A 19,392-nucleotide genomic window follows, 5' to 3' on the forward strand; every position below is an offset into this window, starting at 1 on the left:
TTAAGGATACTGAGCATATAAATTATAATGTTGATTAGCAAAGGATTTATTTCATTAAAAAATAAAATATCCGGAGCAAGAAAAGTGTTAGATTCATATGTATTTCTGGTCAGAGCACAGCTAGTGTATTATGTTCAATTATGGGTAATACATTTTAGAAGGAAAACTGACAAGTTAAAATATGATTACAAGAGGGTGAGAGACTAGTAAATATGGGAGGGGAGGAAGAATTAAAGAAGCTGAAAATGTTTAGCCAGAAGACTAATGAATAGTATGAACACCTTCAAATATCTGAAATATTTTCATGTAAAGGAGAATTAAACTTTTTCTTTGCAACAGAGAGCAGAGCTAAAATCAATGAGTGAAAGATCTATAAGTGAATATTTATAGAAAAAATATCGTCATTACCTGCCATCTAGGAAGCAATAGGGGAAAGGAGGGGATAATTTGGAAAGAAGGTTTTGCAAGGGTCAATATTGAAAAATTGCCCATGCATATGTTTTGTAAATAAAAAAAGAAGAAAATTATATTGTAAGAAAAACTTTCAAAGAATTATCCAAAATTGGAATGGGCTCTCTCAGCGTATAGAGTGTTTCACAACACTCAAAATGTTCAAGTAAAATCTAGAGACCACTTTATTGGGGGTGTTATAGTCAGAATTCATGATTTGGGTAGAATTTGAACTAACTGCCATCTGGGGACTCCTCCATACATAAATCCATAATTACATTTCTTGGGGGGGGAACTATCATCTAAAGTCAACTCCAGTTGAAAAAAATAAAACTATATTTATTTAAAATTGTTCTGCCATTTGTACTTTTCATTACTTCAGATGGGCTTTCTCTGCCATAGTCTAAAGTAAAGTCAAACCCTTTTTAATGACTAAATCATTAACTGGATATTGGAAGTTATTACTGCTTCAAATCAAATATTCTATTTAGCCTCCTGGCAAGTGTTTTTTACATTTGCTTCTTTTTTATACATCCATAGCTCAATTTACTGGATGAACAAAAAAAAGTTAGGACAATGGTTACCTCAATTGCACTAGTGTATTGCTCTAGTCTGCTGTCAATCTTGGAGACAACTGCTGTAGGGTGACTTAACTTGGCACCGCTGCTTAAAAAAAAAGAAAAGAATAAATGATTTTATAGATCCATATAAGATTTGCTGCTCTCAGATAAACAATGAAATATATGTGTATATGCATACCTTTTCTGGACGGATTTATTCAAAAATTCTGCCCGCTCTTCTATCTAGAAGAAGAAAAAGTAAATGCAATTATCATTTGTTGAATTTCTTTCATGCTTAAAATTCATGTCTTGTTCCTACCACCAATCAACTCTTGATGAGAAAAAAAAAATATTTGACTGTTGGTAGGATTTAGGACTGATATGTTTGACTGTGATTAATTGCTAAAACATCATTTGAAAGATATCATGAAAAGGGGAGAAAAAAGGATGTCCCTGTGCAAAACTCGTGAGAGCTTTTTTATTTTTAGTGTGCTATTTTTAGATGTCATTTTAATTCCCCATGTCTGTAGCCTTAAAATTCTACCTATGGCATTTCTGCTTGCAAAGCAGTGAAGAGGCAGGAAGGGTCAGAGACAAATGAATCATATTTATGTGTTCATGTCTTCTTTAACTACTTTAAGTGACAATCAGTTCCCAGTGGTCTCATCTTGAGAGTCAGGAATGACATGGATCAGCATAATCTCAGATAATCTCCAAGACTCATTTCAATTTATGCCTAAGCAACAAATACATAATGAATTTTAATGTCACCATTTTCTCTTCCACTGTCCTTCACTTGGTAAAGACATTTGTAAACGAAGCAATGGCTACAGGGTGGATATCAAAGGGTAGGAAAAAGAACAAAGATCTTGGATTATCCATAGACTGAAATAAAATAGATGAAGTTTCTCAAAATAGACAACTTGGTTCAAAAAAGTTACCTTGAGAGATGAGCCTTTAGGAGTGAAACACTTAAATGGTTTCTTGTCATCTGATAGACCATCTTCTGGCATTTTCTGGCGTTTCTCAGCAGCTTCTGCCCTTCGTCTTTCAATCTCTTCCTTCAGCCTCCTTTTCTCCTCCTAGAAGGAAGCAACATGAGATACTTAGCCGTAACTTCAAGGATAATTTACCCAGTTCTAGTCCCATGTCTTCCTTTTTTTTCTTTTTCTATTCTGGGTCCAATTTATCTTCCTTTCCTCTGGTTTTTGTAACACTTCTAGAATCAAAGAATCCTATTGACAAAGGTTGTTATTGTTATTTGTTCTTCATTCTCTAAGAGGACAGTGACCTCGGGGAGGTGATACTATAAAATGTAAACTAATTGGATTTCAGTGAGGAGGGCTTACACAAGGTCACCTGCCTCATTTTCCCCTCCAGAGCCATCTGGATTCAGTGATCAGGATGTCCAGGACAGCTGGAGATGGTCCTGGATGTAGTGGAGAGCTTGGCCTTTTTAAACTCAAGGACAGATTATTTCACTTCCCTTTATGCAGAATCCCTGTTGAGTAATTATCTAATTTCTGTTAAATACTTTCAGCAAGGGTATTACTTTTTAGAGTTTTTTCTTATGTTGAACTCAATTCTACCTCTCTACATATTTCTAATCATAATAACAATAATATAATAACTTAAGGAGTTTTAAAGCGCTTTCTGCAAAATAACTACATGAGGCAGATCATTTGGGGATTAATATGCTCTAGAGGAGGACATTGAAGTCTAAAGAATCACATTTCCAAGGTCACACAGGTTATGATTATTTGGGTGAGGATACTAACTCAGTTCTCCAATCTCTTTTATATTATCCAGTGCTTTTATATTGATTTTTTTTTCTGCCTTTTGGAGCTTTTAGGAATAAGTCCATCTTCTCCACATGATACTTCTTTAACTATTCGAAAGTAGCTCTTCCATGTTTCTATTCCAATTCCTTTGAGTAGTTTCCAGAATCAGAGACATTTAGTGTTAGAGGAACATTAGACATGATCAAGTCCAACTCTTGGAATATTATCATCCATTCTGTCTTCCTTGAAGGAATTTATGAATACCAGTCTTAAAATACAATGCCTATAATTGAATATAATTCACCAGATGTGATCAGATTAGCAAAGTATCATGGGACTAATATTCCTAAGATCTGGACATGATATTTCTACTAATGTCAAGATGACATTAGCTTTCCTGGTACCGATACCACGTTGGCAATATTAGCTCTGTTATTATTCTTAGTAGTAATTTATAAATTTATAAAGCTCTTAAAGGCTTGGTAAGCACTCTTTCAAAATATCCCTGTAAAAGATAGATGTTATTAGGTTCATGATCAAATAAAACTCCCAGATCTTTTCTCTGATTCTTCTTTCTCTTTTTCAAAATGCTCTTCCCCCACCCATTAAATTGAATTAACTAATTTGTGCATATGTTGTACAATCCTATATAATGTAAGCTCTTTGACTATTTTGTTTTTATCCTCTGTGTCTCCAGAGTCTTAACCATAAAAGATGCTGATGTTTGTTGGGCTGCATGAACTATTGCCAAGGCAGATTTTTCTTCATTTGCTCCTTAAGCAATTAAATTCTTTACTTTTATTACAATACATTAAATCTCATTGTTTTTAGCTCAGTGTCCTATATCACATAACTGAGCTTTGACTAGATTTGTATCATTTACTATTATTTCTGGTGCTTGTTTCCTCAGCAAGCCTAGATTATAAGGTTGATGGGCACACTTAATATTTTTTATTTTTCATAGGAACCAGCACCTATAAGAGGTGCTCATAAAATACAGATTAGTTGTTGTTGGACAAACTTTCATACTACGATTTGCCACTTTTCCTTCCTAAAGAATGACTATAGTCTTTACATTAGTTTATGTCAGTAAGTTCTGTGACATGGAAAAGGGTATATTTGATTAACCTCATCTTGCACAGAAAACTATGCTATAAAGATGTTTTACATATTGGTCCATGTTTTATGGTAAATGAATGGTAGACCTGTGCCCTACAGTGCCCCATTTCCTACAAGGAGCCAATCTTGGCTTAGAAAAATGGAAAACAAAATCCTGTGGCTAAGAATATTGGTCTGGTGGCTATTTTTTTAGGATCCCACAAGATTTCAAAGCTGAATTGTTCTATGTGCCAGTTGGCTTTTGGAAGAGTGTGAAATGCCTTTGGTTAGGTAATTTTAAGAGGCCTGGTAAACAGATAAAAGGGAAGCACTGGGTTGGGGCCCTTCTGACCCCGGATGACTTTGTCCTTACTGCATGATTTATCCTCTCAGATATTAGTTGATGAGACCAGATTTACATTAGATGGGTAGGGAACATTTTTTAGTTTTGAGACCATTGAGTTGTTGGGGAAAAAAAAAAAGGCAAGTCTTGGACCACGCAAGCAAAAGAAAAAAAACCTCCAACAAATTTAAGGTTGTTGAGTTCTTTTGAGAAAGAGAAAGCTTACAAGTTTGAGTTTTCAGCTAAAGGATAGGATAAGTAATAGTCTAAAGTTTTCTTCAATAAATAGAACAAATGCTTTAAAATATATTTTAATTTTAAATTCTGGCTAGTTGATGGTTGGAAAGTTACTGGAGGAGTAAATTAGGAATAGGAAAAGAGAGAGAGAAGGAAAAAAGAGCAAGAAAGAAAGAAACAGAAGAAGGAAGATTTTGAAGGGGAGTCAAGTTAAGAAAAAGAGAGCTTTTCACACCCTTCAATTCATTTGGATTGTGTGTTTCAGAATTATCCATTACTGGATAAGTTATCTGTGATCGTTGTTTTTTACACATTGGGTAGCTGGTTGACCAATTTCCAGCTGTTCAATCGCTCTTTGTCTTTAAAAAATATTTAAAACTCTTTGCAGAATGAAATACTGGGAGAAATCTGGGCTTGCAAGGTATCTACAAAGGTGGGGGTGGGATTCCTGACTTGGGAGTACCCTGATATTGGGCCAAGGTTCTTTCCACTCTGCTTTAAGCCATCCCATTCCTCTTAGTCCATCATTACCTCCTCTCTGACTTTTCTCTCAGCCTCCTCTTGCTTCTTCCTCTGCTCCTCCTCCTCTAGGACCTTTCTGCGCTCTTCCCTCTTCTTCTTCAACTCTTCAAGCTCTAAGGCAGCCTCCTGCTGCTTCTGTTTTAGTTTCTCAAACTCTTCACTCTCCGTCTCTCCCCTGCGGCGGCGCAGCTCCTCCAGTCTCTTGCCAGCCTCCACTTGGGATGTTGCCTCAGCCTCCTTTACATCCGTGCTCCCTTTCCCACCACTTCGGCTGTAGGGGAAACCAGAAGGAAACTTAAAAGTACAACCACCACAGTCAGCTCTGCCCATAAGTAGCTTGGGGGCTGCCTGCTCAGGATGACTTGAGGGACACAGCCAAATCCCATCTATTAAAAAATATCTGTATCAATCACCTGACTATACATTAGCTTCCACTTGAACTGAAATCCCTGGCAGCATCCCTAAAAGGGTAAATAAGAAAGACATAGGCAGGATACTCCAGAAGGTGACCTGTTAAACATGTGTGTGTGTGTGTGTGTGTGTGTGTGTGTGTGTGTGTGTGTGAGAGAGAGAGAGAGAGACACACACCTGAGAGTAGCTAGATAAGACTACCCTTTTCCCATGAACACAGTTCAGGATATTCCAAATAAATGAAATTACATGGGGCAGTTCTAAGATGAAGGGAGCCCTTTAGGTGTATATGTGCAGAGTAGGCTGGGACACTAAAATAAATTCATCTACTTTAGAATCTGGCTTCTGGCCTGTGCAAAGTTAGTATCACCTATTTTCTGGATCATTTATTTACTATTCATTACTAACAGATATAGGCTCCTGTTCTCTAATAAGCTCTAGAGTTGGAATCAGGAGCACCTAGGTTTAAATCCTATCTCAGACATTAACTGTGACTCTGGGAAAAATCCGTTAATCTTTCTGATTTTTCCATTCTATCTGTAAAATGGAGATAATAGGGCTTCATCACAGGAGACCAGTCTTCCTGACCCTGGACCCAGCAGTCTAAACTGTGGATAAACGTTCCCCTGGCTTGAAATCCAGCCTCAGACTCCCACTATTGTGTGACCTTGAGTAAGTCACTTAACTCTGTTTGGCTCAGTTTCCTCACCTGCAAAATGAGCTGGAGCAGGAATGACAAACCACTTTAACATCTTTGCCAAGAAAATCCCAAATGGGGTCATGGAGAGTTGGAAATGACTGAACATCAACAATTATGTGTATATGAGGCTTAAGCCATAATACCTCTCACTTATATGAGGTATATTCATACAAACATCTGCAATATGCTTACATAAATATAAAAGGCAACATAGCATAGAACTCTTAGAAAGAAAATAATATTTGAAAGTAATCTATATTGTAATATATATACATATATATAGATAGATAGATAGATAGATAGACAGATAGATAGATGATGGATCCATAGATATAAATGTATATTTGAAGCCACAAGGGATAGTGATTAGAGTTAGCCTTGGAGTCAGGAAGTCCTAGATTCAAGTCCCACTCTTGACACATACAGACTATATGACCCTGGACAGGGTACTTTACCTCAAATGCCCCAGGCAACTCTCTCTAAGACAGTAAGTTGAAGAACACATACAATTTACATTGTTAGAGGGAATTTCCTCACTAAGGCTCCCGGGTATCAGTGAAACCACTTTCCTGGCCAAATGAGTTACCACTAGATGGTGCTCAGCCTTCTTTTCTGAAATTCAATCCTTCCAGCTTAGGTTATCATGGGTCTGGAGATAGAAGGAATCTCGAGAGCCAGAACCAACCTTGTCATCTTGCAGATGTTAAAACTAAAAAGGATTTGAACTAAAGTCTTCTAAATCTAAAATCAGTGTTCTACTTCCATAACAAGTCCTCCTTTCCCTTTCTGGGAAATCCTTCTCCTTTTTGGCAAGAATCTTATTCTAACTCATAAATAAGATAATAAGGGTTTTCTTGTCTTTTGGATTCTTGTAACTTTTCTTGTCCATTGAAGAGAAGGAGTCAGAAATATGAATTCCCCTTATTCAGCCACTGACATCCTGCTGCTTCCTTTCTTGGCATGTGGGCTGTTTAGTGATTTCCTGTTTCTCCAGAAAGGGCAATTTACCTTATTCTTCCTCTGAAGCCACTGGACAGTTTGCTGATTATAGGCTAAATTAGTTTCCCACCAAGAGAAACTTTTTCACCTGTCTCTCATAAGCAAACTGTTTTTATACACAGAACATCTTTTAGAGAAGCAATATAATTTTCTTGCCTCTGACAGATCCCATTTTGATTTCTTGTATCCAATCTGCTTCCAAGCTCACCATCCACTGTCAACTTTTACTTTTTGGTCAAAGTATGATCTCTAATAGCATATTCTTTCTCTTCCCTACCCCCAAGAAAACCACCACTGAACATATTTGGTCTTTGTGATCTCTAGGGCCTCCTTTACATGGACCTGATTCCTAAGTTTCCCCACAAAAGTAGCATTTTAGGGACACTGAATTTTAGGGAGATCTGCATTTCAGACTCAGGGAAAAGAGTCTGAAGATTCCCTTTTGCCATATCTCTATTGCCTCCACAGCACCAAAGGGCAATGGTATAAGAAATAAGGAATAATAGGGACAGTATCTAGTCAGTGACTCTTCCACTCAACAACCTTTGAGTTCAGAAGTCTATATAGGAAGCATCAGAATCTGGAGTCTAAATCCTGTCTCTTCCACTTAGTTCCTTTGTGACTGTAGGCAAGTCATTTCATCGCTGAGCCTCCATCTTTTCACCCATAAAATAAGGGAGTTGACATAAGTGGCTATTAAGGTCTCCATTAGTTCTATATCTTATTATATTCTCATTATATTATTATATTAGATTCTTAGTGTCCTTTACAGATATATATATATATATATATATATTTATATATATGCCTACATATATACCTATTTTCTATCATCTATCTGTCTGTCTGTCTCTGTCTAGCATCTCTAGGACATGATCTTGGACATTACAACATGAGTTATCTGCTCAAGAGTGAGGAACTGGTGCACTGACATTCTTCTGTATCTCCTATTACATGTTTAAAAAGTGGCTAGAGGTGCATACGTTCTACATAAGGACTGAACTCATGGCTATGGCTTTATTAATACTGTATTCTAATCAGTTAACCTAAGCAATTAATGAACAAACATGTAGTAAATACTTAGTATGTGCCCAGCACTGTGCTAAGCTCTGGGAATACAAAATCAAAAATGAAACAGAACTGGTTCTTAAAAACCTTACATACTGACAGGGAAAATGAAATGATCACACACACACACACACACACACACACACACACACACACAAAAACACATGAATAAAAACAGTATCTCCAAATACAAAGTCATTTGGATATACATAGATAAGGCTAGATACAGAGCTCAGGAAATCATTAGCATAGAGATAATAATTGAATCCATGGGAGCTTACAAGGTTATCCAGAGAGTGAATACAGGAAAAAATAGAGAAGTGGGCCCAGGACAGAATCACGGAGAGACAACAGAAGTGAGTGGCTGTGACGTGGGTAATAAATCGGCAAAGGAGACTGAGAAGGAATAGGTTGCGAGTTCTCACAAGGAGTGCTGGGAGAAAGCAGCATCATGAAAACTTAAAGAAGGATGAATATCTGGGAGGAGAGGGTGACTAATAGGATAAAGTGCTTCAAAGAATGAAGATTGAGAAGAGGTTTATAAGATTCAGCAATTAAGAGATCATTGCTAAATTTGGAGAGAGCAATTTAGGTTGACTAATGAGGTCAGAAGCTAGATGACAAGAAGTTAAGAAGGTTAAAAAAAATGAAGAAATTGAGTATATAGATGACTTTTTTCAGGGAGTATGATTGAGGAAGAGAGGAGAAAAGTAGGATAATAGTTAGCATGCATGTTGGGGTTCTTTTTTTTCAGGATGGAGGAGATGGGACTATTTACAGGCATCAGAGAAAGAACTAATAGAGGGGAAGTGACTGAATATTAGAGAGGAAGGATAACAGTGGAGACAATCTGCTGGAGAAGATAGGAGAGGAGGAAATCAAGGGTATATGGAGTGGGGCTGACCTTGGTAAGAAGTATTAGTATCAAATGTGATACTAATTAAAGTGCTTAGCTAGGTGTTCGATAAATGCTTATTCCTTTCCCATTAGTCCCTTTCTTTTTCTTTTTCATTATGATCAGATTAAGAATAGAGAGGTGGGGATGATGTTAAGAGGTTGTGAGAGTGGGAAGAACTTGGAGAATGGCTTTGATAATTCTGGTGAAGTCAGTATGTGTCAAAAATTCCATTTAAGGAAGTGGTGGGGAGGAGTTGCTGTGGGAGACTTGAGGGGAGAAGAGAATGTTTGGACAGACATGATGGAGAGTGTGATGGAGAATCAATTAAGGAGAAGTTAAAAATTTGCTTTGCCTCAGTGAGGTACCAGATGAAATTATATAATGTGACCTTGTAGTGGACCCAGTAGTATAGTCAAGTGACCTCCAGTACCATTCAGTAATGCATGAATAGAAGCAGATGAGGTAAATGGAATACCAAGAATGGGTTTTCCAGGATAAATATGAAGAAAGTGAGCATGACTTCCTTTAGAGATGTGTCTGTCTTGGCAGAGATTAATGATGTGGTATTTTCCGTAAGGATTGGTCTGACCTTGTTACTCCTCTATGCAATAAAATCCAGCAAAACTTTATTGCCTCTGAAATAAAATATTAACTTTTCTGTCTTTAAAAGCCATTCACAACCTAGCCTCAACTTATCTTCTTAGTCTCATTATACAGTACTTCTTTTCTTGCCTTCTGTGGACTAGCCAAATTGATCTTGATGGTCTCCAAGTTTGGTACCCCATTTCCTGTCCCTGTGACTTTGTATCAGTCATTCTCCAAACCTGGGATGTACTTGCTCCTCACTTTTGCCTCATAGAATTTAGCTGCTTGCACCTCCTTCTCCATAAAGACTTTCCTAATCCTTTCAAATACAAGTGCTCAATCATTTCAAAACTATGTCATATTTATATAGTATTTATTGTACATATTTATAAACGTTTGTGTTGTCTTCTTCAACAGGAAACAATTATGTCCATTGAGAATAAAAACTCTTTCATTTTTGTAGTCTAGGCACAAAAAAGTTAAGAACTCCTGCTATAAATTAGTAAGAGTAATTTCTACAAATTAGTAGATCACAAATCACAAAAGAAATTTATCTTATTATTTCTAGGGTTATAGTTAGTAGGCATTACTATTACTGTCTCTTACCTGAAAGTATTCTCCGTGTGTTTAAGTTTATGAGTTGAAAGTTCTCCATTCTGAGATTTGACTTCTGGAAACCCTTTCTTGCGATCCCAATTGCTTTTAATTTCCTCTTTGGGTCCCTTGTCCTTGTTGATCTTTTCTTCTTTGATCTATAAAACAGTATGTTGTTAGGAAGACATAATATCAAAAAATCTAATTAGGCTTTTATCAGGATGCCTAAATAAAGTCCTTTCACTTCAGGAAGAGAGAAAATGTGGAGCAGAAATAAATAAATGAAGAATCTATTGGCTAAGTTGGCTAGCTATAGAGAGACAGTAATTAGAGGGTGTGTATAAGACAGAGATGGAAAAGTAAGGACTGAAGGGAAGATGATGCTTTTATGATTTCATATCATTTAATTTACCTCACAGTTAAGTGATATATCTAGAAGAATTGATGAAGGTGTGAAATTTCAGATAAAATTAGCTACATAAATTCAAGACAATAGTAACAGTAATATTGCCTTTAGTATATATGCCATCTTTTGGTGAAGAGTTCAATACTTTTCCCCTGTATTAGTTCACTCATCCTGATATACTCCATACAGATGGTTGTTACATCATTATTTTCACTGTGAAAACTGATGGTATGGCAGCTGGTATTCTAAATACAACATAACTCTCAAGTGGCATAGTGAACCCTTAGAATGTAAATGTTCAGACTCATTCTTCCACATAGCTGATTATAGCACCTCTTTTCAACTGTCCTTTTAAACAAAATACCCTTAAGCTTATTTCTCTTAAACACTTATTGGGTATACCCTTAAAGGAAGAAAATATTTTCTCTTTCCTAATGATTTTCTATCCTTCCTTTTTTTACTACCTCTGTCTCCATTGGGTTCTACCTCATTATATTTCAGCTGAAGAACCCCAGTCATGTTCTTTTTTTCTATCTAAGGTCAAAATCTGCCTACTTATACCTCCTGAGGACAAGAAAATCTGCCTTCTACTAGCAGTCATATTACTAGCCAAGTTACCAGTGACTATGGGCAAAAGCCAGTTAGTTAAATGAGCCAAGATTATTTCTAATATCCTCTACACTTTGAATATTCTCCCATCCTATGTATTGACATTTGCTTCTGAACTATTTTCTGTAGGGGAAAATCTATAGAAAAAAAAATCCAAGTATGTCACAGAATACCCTGTCCAATCTGATCTTCCTGAGCAGGGCATTCATCTAGTGGTACCCATTGCATTCCTTAATTTAGTTTTCTGCTGTTTCTGTTCTTGAGAAATGAGGTAGGATGGGAGGGAATATGCACAGAGGCTGCTCCCACCTCCATCTGAGTTGTATTTTTTGGTAATGGATTTTATTTTTTATTATTATTTTATTTTTTCTTGATGGCTATCCTAATGTGACAAAAAACAAACAAACAAACAAAAAAAAAACCGTGTGGACCTTGAAGAGGCAGATGTATGTTTGTTTAGGGAAAAGAAGATAAGGCTACTACTCCTATATCATCTAGTATTTCAATGGGAGGGAATTTCAGAAACAGCAATTTGGACTTTGAACTAATTTGATCTGGATCCAGAAAAGTCTGAGAATGAAAACTCAGGGGTCCTATTTTCAATGATACCCATGAGCCATCTCCTTAGGTCAAAAGGAGCAAGGAACAGAGAAATATTCTCTAACTTATTTCTTCTGTTTTGTGGTCAGAGACATTCTCTCAAAATGCATTATCTAGTTTACTTGCCAAAATCAAGTTTAAAATAGCACTTGAAAAATAACAAATGCTTAAGAGAAAAAGAATCCTTTTTTCTCCCCCTTTTTAAAAATTTTGGTCTTTATTGGCAAAGGGCTTGGTAGATGGGATGCTTGTGCTATCTATCTATGGAAAATTGTACTTTTAAAAATAAATATGTCGATCAAAACTGGCTAGTATTGTTTTATTTGAAAATCATTCTTTATAAGTAAGTAAATAAATATAAAATCATACCATAGATTCTTTGAATTCTATTTTAAGCAGACTAATGAGCAAGATTCTATGGGAGAATAAGTTCAAGCTGAAGAAGTTCTTCTAAGGTCCTTTGGGAGAAATGATGATTCTTTTAAGGCTATTTTAATATTGTGAAGAAAGTTATTGCTCTTTTACAAGAAATAGAATCCAAACGGATCTAGATTTACCATTTTACCATTATTTACTAAGTAAAAAGGCAGCTTACTCAGCTGGCAAAATTTGGACTCAAATTATTTAGATAAAATCCAAGTAGGTTTCAAATACTCCCTTCCTGTAGTTGTGGGCTGACCCATGGGTGTGGTAGGTTAATAGTTTAAATGATGCGTGCCTGTACCAGTAAACTTAATTATTTTTTTTTTTTTAATTTTAATGCCCACTTAGCAAATGGGAAAGGGCTGGAGTTTCAATTACTTCAGCAAATCTGTTCTCATGCTTCAATATCAGAATGGGGTGAAGATGATCATGGATCACAATATAATGATCATTTGCTAACTACAAATGATCTGAACTCCCTTTCTGAGTCTAACTTGTAACTTCTAGGCACTGGAGAAAACGTAAATTAGACTTGAGACTTAATCAAACAGAAGTAGCTCATGAAAATCAGTATAATCTTGGAAAATTTGATGTACGCTAAGAAACTAGAAATAGAGGACATAAGGCGGGGACAGTAAATGGCTTTGAAAATAATAACAATAATAACAAAATAGGAAAACTTAGCCACAGAATTAGAACTGGAAGGGACCTTGGAAGCCATCCAGGCTACTCTATAGTGGATCAAGAAATTTTTTAATACCCTCAATGTAGTTAGTCATCCAGCCTTTGCTGTAAGACCTAGGGTGAACAGAAACCTGTTACCCCCTCAGGCTTCCCCTTTCACTTTCTTATATCTCTGATTATCAGGAATTCTCTACAATATCAAGCCTAAATTTGACTTTTACATGTTTTACTAATTTTCCCTAGTTTTGAACCCTGAGTCCAAGAAAAATCTAATCCCTTTTCAATGTGGTGGCCCCTCAAACCTGGAAGAAGCTAAGTCGACTGTGCTGATCCTCAGTCTTCTGTTCTCCAGCTTAAGCATCCCCTATTGACTAGAATGAATGTTGATATTATCTCATAATTTTTGAAGTTCTTTGCCAATCCTCTTGCCCTTCTTTATATCTTTTCCAGCTTATCAATGTCTTTTCTAAAATGTGGCCTATCTAGAACTCAATCTCAGTGATCCATAAGTAGCCAAAGCAGGGCAAAATATGATGAAACTTGATGACACTCTCACCTACGCTGACCAGTGTCTAATTCTCAAAGGAGGGCTCTGTCCTAAATCCCTTTCTTTTTTTTTTCTCACTCTGCCGTTCTCAGAAATGGAATCAGCTACCATAGGTTCAGTTACCATCTCTGCAGATGATTAACAAATCTACATAAATAACCTTCAACTCTCTCCAAAACTCCAGGAGAGTTCTCATTAACAACTACCTAACTGCTTCTCTTGGATGTTTTGTGAACATCTCACATTCCACATTTCTGAATATGGATACTTGCCCTAAACCTTAATCCCCTTACTTATCCATTTGTAATTTTGATTCTACTCTTCTTATTGATCCTACACCAGTAATATCTTATTATCTCTACAGTATCTGGCACTTTGCTGATTATGACACTGCTTGGACTACCATCAAGGCCTCCTAATTGTCTTCTTTGCTTCCATTCTCTCTCTCTTTTAATCTCACTGCTGCATAGTGGACAAAACAACCGACTGTAGATCCAGATCTGACTTCTGCTCCATTCAAAAAATTCCAGAGGCTTTCCAAGGTTTATGAAATGAAATAGAAAATCCTTAGCCTGGCATTCAAGACTTTCTAAAATCCACTCCAGTCCCGCCTTTGCATTTTTTATTTCTTATCATTTCTTTTCATGAACTTTGCATAGTAATTGCATTGTAATAAATAAGTGGTCTATGAAAGATATTCTGGACACGATCTTTCATCTTCCATTTCTATGCATTTGCATTAGCAATTCCCCATCCCTGGAATACATCCAAGCTGAGAAATTTTATCTTTTTTTTCAAGATTCTTATATATGAAAATTGTTTTAAGTAATTATTAAATTCCTTATTTCCATGTGTATATTTTTGTTTGTCGATTTTACTTTTAGTTACCTAGCTTCTCTTGTGAGTGGGTGTGGAATGAAAAAGAAATAAAACTTGAAATGCAGTAGGGTAACTTAAATTGGAACTCTATTATGATTACATAGTAAATAAATACTTCTTTCTTTTTACTGCATTGGATTTTCATATTTGTACTTGAATTATATCCTTTTTTTTTTTTAATTTGAGTTACATCTATATCCTGTCAATCCTGTCTTGGAGGAACTACTATGTGTAGAAACTATAATATAGAAACCAATTTTACTTGGTTCCACTTAGTTACAGCTCACCTGATCATTCTCAAGAATTGTATGAATCAATTATTCCTATCTCTGATAGCCCTAAAAACTTTAAATGCAGTAGGGTAACTTGCTAACTTTATTGTGATAAATAGTAAATAAATACTTTTTCTTTTTGGTGCATTTAAGTTTTTATATTTGTACTTGAATTATATCCTGGTTTTTTAAAAATTTGAATTTCTGTCAATCCTATCTTGGAGGGAATACTATGTTGTAGAACCATAACACAGAATACATTACCAATTTTATTTAGTTCCACTTAGTTTACATCTCACCTTACCAGCCTCAAAAATTATATCAATCAATTATTCCTACCTCCAATAGCCCTAATTTATCTTCCTTCATATACCTTGATGGCCTCAAACATGTCCAAGTTTTAACTTAAGCTACTAATAACACTAAGGCAGACTTTACTTTCTAACCTAAATCTGTGATTGTTTGAAATTCAAGAGTACAATATTCATAGAAGACCATTGGCAACCTTATTTACTTACCATACAGTAAAACACCCTGGCACCAGCTGCTGTGTACCATGGAAATGCAATGCAGGGCATTTTGCTAAACTTTTCATTTGGAAGTCCCAAATAATTATCTTCAGTTCACCATGTTTTCTACTAGGGAGCATGGGGGACCAGTTTTCTCTTAGAAGCTGAGCCATTAGTCAATCAGTTAAATTGGTTAAGGAGATTAACAATGTTTTTATGATTAGAAGGAAAGCAGGATAGCTTGAAGAAAAATAGCGCATAGTACAGTGGGGAAGGATTTAAACAGGAATTAAATGTCTAAAAGTCTCTGTCTTGAAAGAAGCAGAAACATGTCTTTAACACTGTGACCTGGTTATTTCTCAAATATTTACCTCCTCCCTTTTGAAGGTAGTCTTTTCTTCTTGGGATTTTTCTTTTTTAACTTCCACTTTGACCCCTTTTTCTTCTCCCTTTTTCATTTTTTAAGGAAGTCAGGGTCATTCATTTTACAACAAACCCTGCCCCTGGAAATGGTGTTCAGGCTCTGTGACATGTGCCCGAGAATTTTTTTTTTTTTTTGTTTCCTCAGTGATCACACCTTGCTTTGGTGACAGCAACCACGACAAGACCCATTCTAGTGTAATATAGCAAGACAGGTGCTTTTGTCTCTCCCCCAAATCCCTCATGTGCCAGTGTTCTCATGGAGGACTAGCATGACATGATGCTCCCTAAGGGTGCTGAACGGTCAACCTCGTGTGATTTGGTGAATTTTTTCTCCCCCAAATCCCTCGGCTAGCACCATGCTGACAGCCCCTCTGAAGGTCTAGGCTTGAATAACCTCCGTGCAGAAATGGTGATTGTGACAAAAAACTCTCTCAGGGAGGTGAACATGTCCAGTATAGTCTCATGCTTAGGCAGGGAAGATTTTAAGGCAGCCTTGTAGATAACCTACTGACAGCTTTCACCAACCCTCTTTTCCCTTAGCATAGATGCTTTGTATCTCGAGCACTAATTAGACAAAACTGGGCCTGGGGCAAATTCATTGGGGTAGTAAGGGGACACAGAAGCCCAGAAGACCAGTCTCACTACCTAAGTTCATGCCAGGAGGGGGAACCCTGTCCCCAAAAGATCCTGGATGACAAATCCTAGGAGAAGGGCACCATAGTGAGGGGACATTGGGATTAGTGGCCAGGAATCCTTGTACTCCATACCTCTGGAAAGTCAGGAGATGAGGTGTGGACAATGCAGTCGTTTCCAAGAGGAATTCTATCTACCTCTACCAGATATCAGCAAAGCTTAGTTCTCCCCAAACTAGTTACAGCTTTGCCTGCCATTCACATGGCAAAAGAATATACATATGTATATATGAATATGTATATACATATACATATACACACACATATATACATATACTTAACTTACTAGGCAATTTTAAGTTGTTGAAGGTTTTCTACAAGGCTACATTAAATCTTTGAGTATGGGTCTACATGACAAATAAATGCTTTGACATTCATTTAATGTAGGTGTCTGTGGAAATGCCCCCAAATCAAAATTTGCTTCATCTTATTTATTTGTTAATTAATTGATTGATGTGTTACTTTTACTACCAGTTCTGTTTCAAACTGGTTGCTTTTTCTGTTAGAATTTTTTAAATTGTAAATCATGGTGTTGAATTCCTGTCCTATAGTTTTTTCAGAATTTTCTCAAGCCTCGAGGATACAATTTGGGAACTATTTATTTACTCATATAGACCCATTTTGTGTTACAGAATTTGATAATAATTAAAGCTATTCAAAGAGAACTGAAGAAAGTTAATTTTATAAAGAATTAGTAAAGAAGTAGAAACAGACAAGTGAGTCTACATAGTACCACCAAAATGATGTTATTTTTAGTTAATTCATTTTTTGGCAGTCATAATGGTTGATTTCTAAGCAATTAATTTGGCTATTGATATTCCAGTTATTTGGATTATCAATAGGTTTACATCAGATCAACCATTCAGTGATTAATTGTTAACTTGGTGGCTATAACAATGACTGAAAAAAAAATGAATAGATTACCCAAATGATCACATTGGTGGTACTATATGGACATGGCCCACTCCTAGATTTGATGTGCATTACATTTCTCACAAGTCACAGGCAATACACACATGGTGCAAAATGTTTACCGTACCTGAGTTTTTAGGACAGCTGGCTGAAGTTTGTTATCTTGTACTTTCTTTTCATTTACCCATTTATCTTGTATTTTCTCTTCTCCTTTCCCCCCCTGAATCTGTTTATCTGTTGCTTTGCCTTTTTTTTCTTCTAACTGCTTTTTACTCATTTGCTCTTCTAGCTTAGCTTTCTCTTCAGCTATGCGTTTCTCCTCTGCTTTTGCCCGTTCCCTTTCCTCTGCTGCTTGCCTCTCTTTTTCCTTAATCCTTTCCCTTTCCTCTGCCTCCTTCCTTTCCTTTTCTTGGGCAGCCAATCTTTCCTCTGCTTCCAGTCTCATTCTCTCTTCTTCAGCTCTCTGTTCTTGTTCAGCTTTGATCCGTTCCCTTTCCTCAGCCTCCAACCTGAGCTTCTCTGCCTCAGCCTCCAGCCTGAGCTTCTCTGCCTCAGCCTGGTCTTGCTCCTCTGCTTTTTCATTACCTGTAAACTCCTCTGTATCTACTGTCCTCTCCCTTTCTGTTTTGGGTTCTTCTGCACAGACCTGACCATTTTCCAATTCTGTTACTACCTTTTCCTCTTGGGCTTCCGTTTTCTTTTCTACCATCACCTCTACCTGATTTTCTTCAGTGATTCTCTGCTTGGGCTTCTCTTCCTCCTCTTCCTTCTCCTTTTCTTCTTTCTTGTTTTCTTCAGGTTCCCTCCAATCATTCTTCTGGTAGGACTTGGTGATTGTTTCAGTTTCCTCTAGTTTATATCTTTCTTGGCGGATTTCATTTTTCTCTTCTTTCTCAGAAGTCTCATTTTCTGTAGCGTCATTTTGAGCTCTTCTGTTGGATAGTGACAAACTTTCATCTGTTATTGTTGGGTCAAACTCCTTCTGGCGCTCCAAGGCTTCCTGGAGACGCTTTTGGCGACGCTCTTCCCTACGCGCCAGCCTCTCCAAGAATGCAGCATCATCGCCTCCTTCCACTTGGGTGTTGGATATGGTGCTGGTTTTAGTCTCTTCATCACCCACACTGTACAACATGAGAAAAAATGGCATTTCCATTAATTAGTTGATAGTCTGATTCACCAGTCCTTTAAATCACTAACCCTTTGAACCACCATTGAACCACAGATGTCCAAAATGATATGTGGTCTTCCAGTATGGTACTGCAACTCTAGGATGGTACCTTGTTCCCCTAGAGCATCCCTATAATCTGGGATGTAGAGTTGTAATATTTAAGAAAGAGCACATGTATGGATATAAGTATATATTACTATGTACATAAGTATATAGATGTATATATATACATATGTATGGTATTCCCACCATCCAGCAGGCTGACAAAATATATTAAACTATGCTTTAAGCTCCTTGAAAGCAAAGACTTGTTTTTGTATTCATAATGCCTTAGGCAGAGCCTGATTCAGCATAGGTATTTCATTAAATATTTGTTAAATTGAATTGAAGTGAATATAGCAAATGTTGAAGAATGCTGGGATTCCCAAAAGGGGTCAGCATGTCTGACTTTAATTAAATCAACATTTTTGTGAATAAAGACTTTCGTGCCTTAGAAATTTTCCTTTGTCTCTAGGAAATAGAAATAAAGGCAGAAACATTCTAAGAAAACAAACTACCTCATGAAGAGCCCTTAGCTCCTTCCATCAACAGAGATCATGCCATAAAGTTAAAAGGGTCATACTTTGGGATTTTGATGAGCTGATAACTCTGAATACAGTGCTCTGATTATGCCTCTGAGACAGGGGTGCTGGCCTTTGTGAGCAGGCACTAAATAGCTATGTGATATCAAGAGCCATGGCCAAATTTGCAAAACTGTGGCTTGTTAAGTTCAGAAACTCCTTCAGATTTTATGATTCCAATCAAAATTAAACTATTTGAGGTTCAAGTTCACTTATTTTTGATTAAACCCAATTTCCCATTTGAAAACTATAATTAAAGGCATAGCCTTTAAAACTCCTCTGACCTTAGTGCTACCAAACATTATATGTGTCCGTTAGAAATACAAAAATTAAATTTCCCTGATGACACATGTAGTTTATAAATGGTATTTTTTTCTTTTGAAACTGCATGTGGTTTAACAT

General features: G+C 36.6%; 1 protein-coding gene across 9 annotated transcripts in view; it reads right to left on the reverse strand.

The window, feature by feature from the left end:
* CALD1 (caldesmon 1) overlaps positions 1 to 19,392 on the reverse strand; it is a 239,754-nt gene that overhangs the window by 12,795 nt on the left and 207,567 nt on the right. For 4 of the 9 annotated variants that reach the window (XM_074267865.1, XM_074267864.1, XM_074267866.1 and 1 more), the window contains 7 exons: positions 17,330 to 18,323; positions 15,547 to 15,624; positions 10,259 to 10,404; positions 5,001 to 5,262; positions 1,952 to 2,092; positions 1,210 to 1,253; positions 1,035 to 1,116 (listed from right to left, as the gene is read on the reverse strand). In XM_074267865.1, the coding sequence (XP_074123966.1) occupies positions 1,035 to 1,116; positions 1,210 to 1,253; positions 1,952 to 2,092; positions 5,001 to 5,262; positions 10,259 to 10,404; positions 15,547 to 15,624; positions 17,330 to 18,323 (1,747 nt within the window). The remainder of the gene's footprint in view (positions 1 to 1,034; positions 1,117 to 1,209; positions 1,254 to 1,951; positions 2,093 to 5,000; positions 5,263 to 10,258; positions 10,405 to 15,546; positions 15,625 to 17,329; positions 18,324 to 19,392) is intronic. The other 5 variants (XM_074267870.1, XM_074267869.1, XM_074267871.1 and 2 more) reach the window with 3 other exon arrangements.

The sequence above is a fragment of the Sminthopsis crassicaudata genome, chromosome 5 (assembly GCF_048593235.1).
Source record: "Sminthopsis crassicaudata isolate SCR6 chromosome 5, ASM4859323v1, whole genome shotgun sequence".
NCBI lineage: Eukaryota > Metazoa > Chordata > Mammalia > Dasyuromorphia > Dasyuridae > Sminthopsis > Sminthopsis crassicaudata.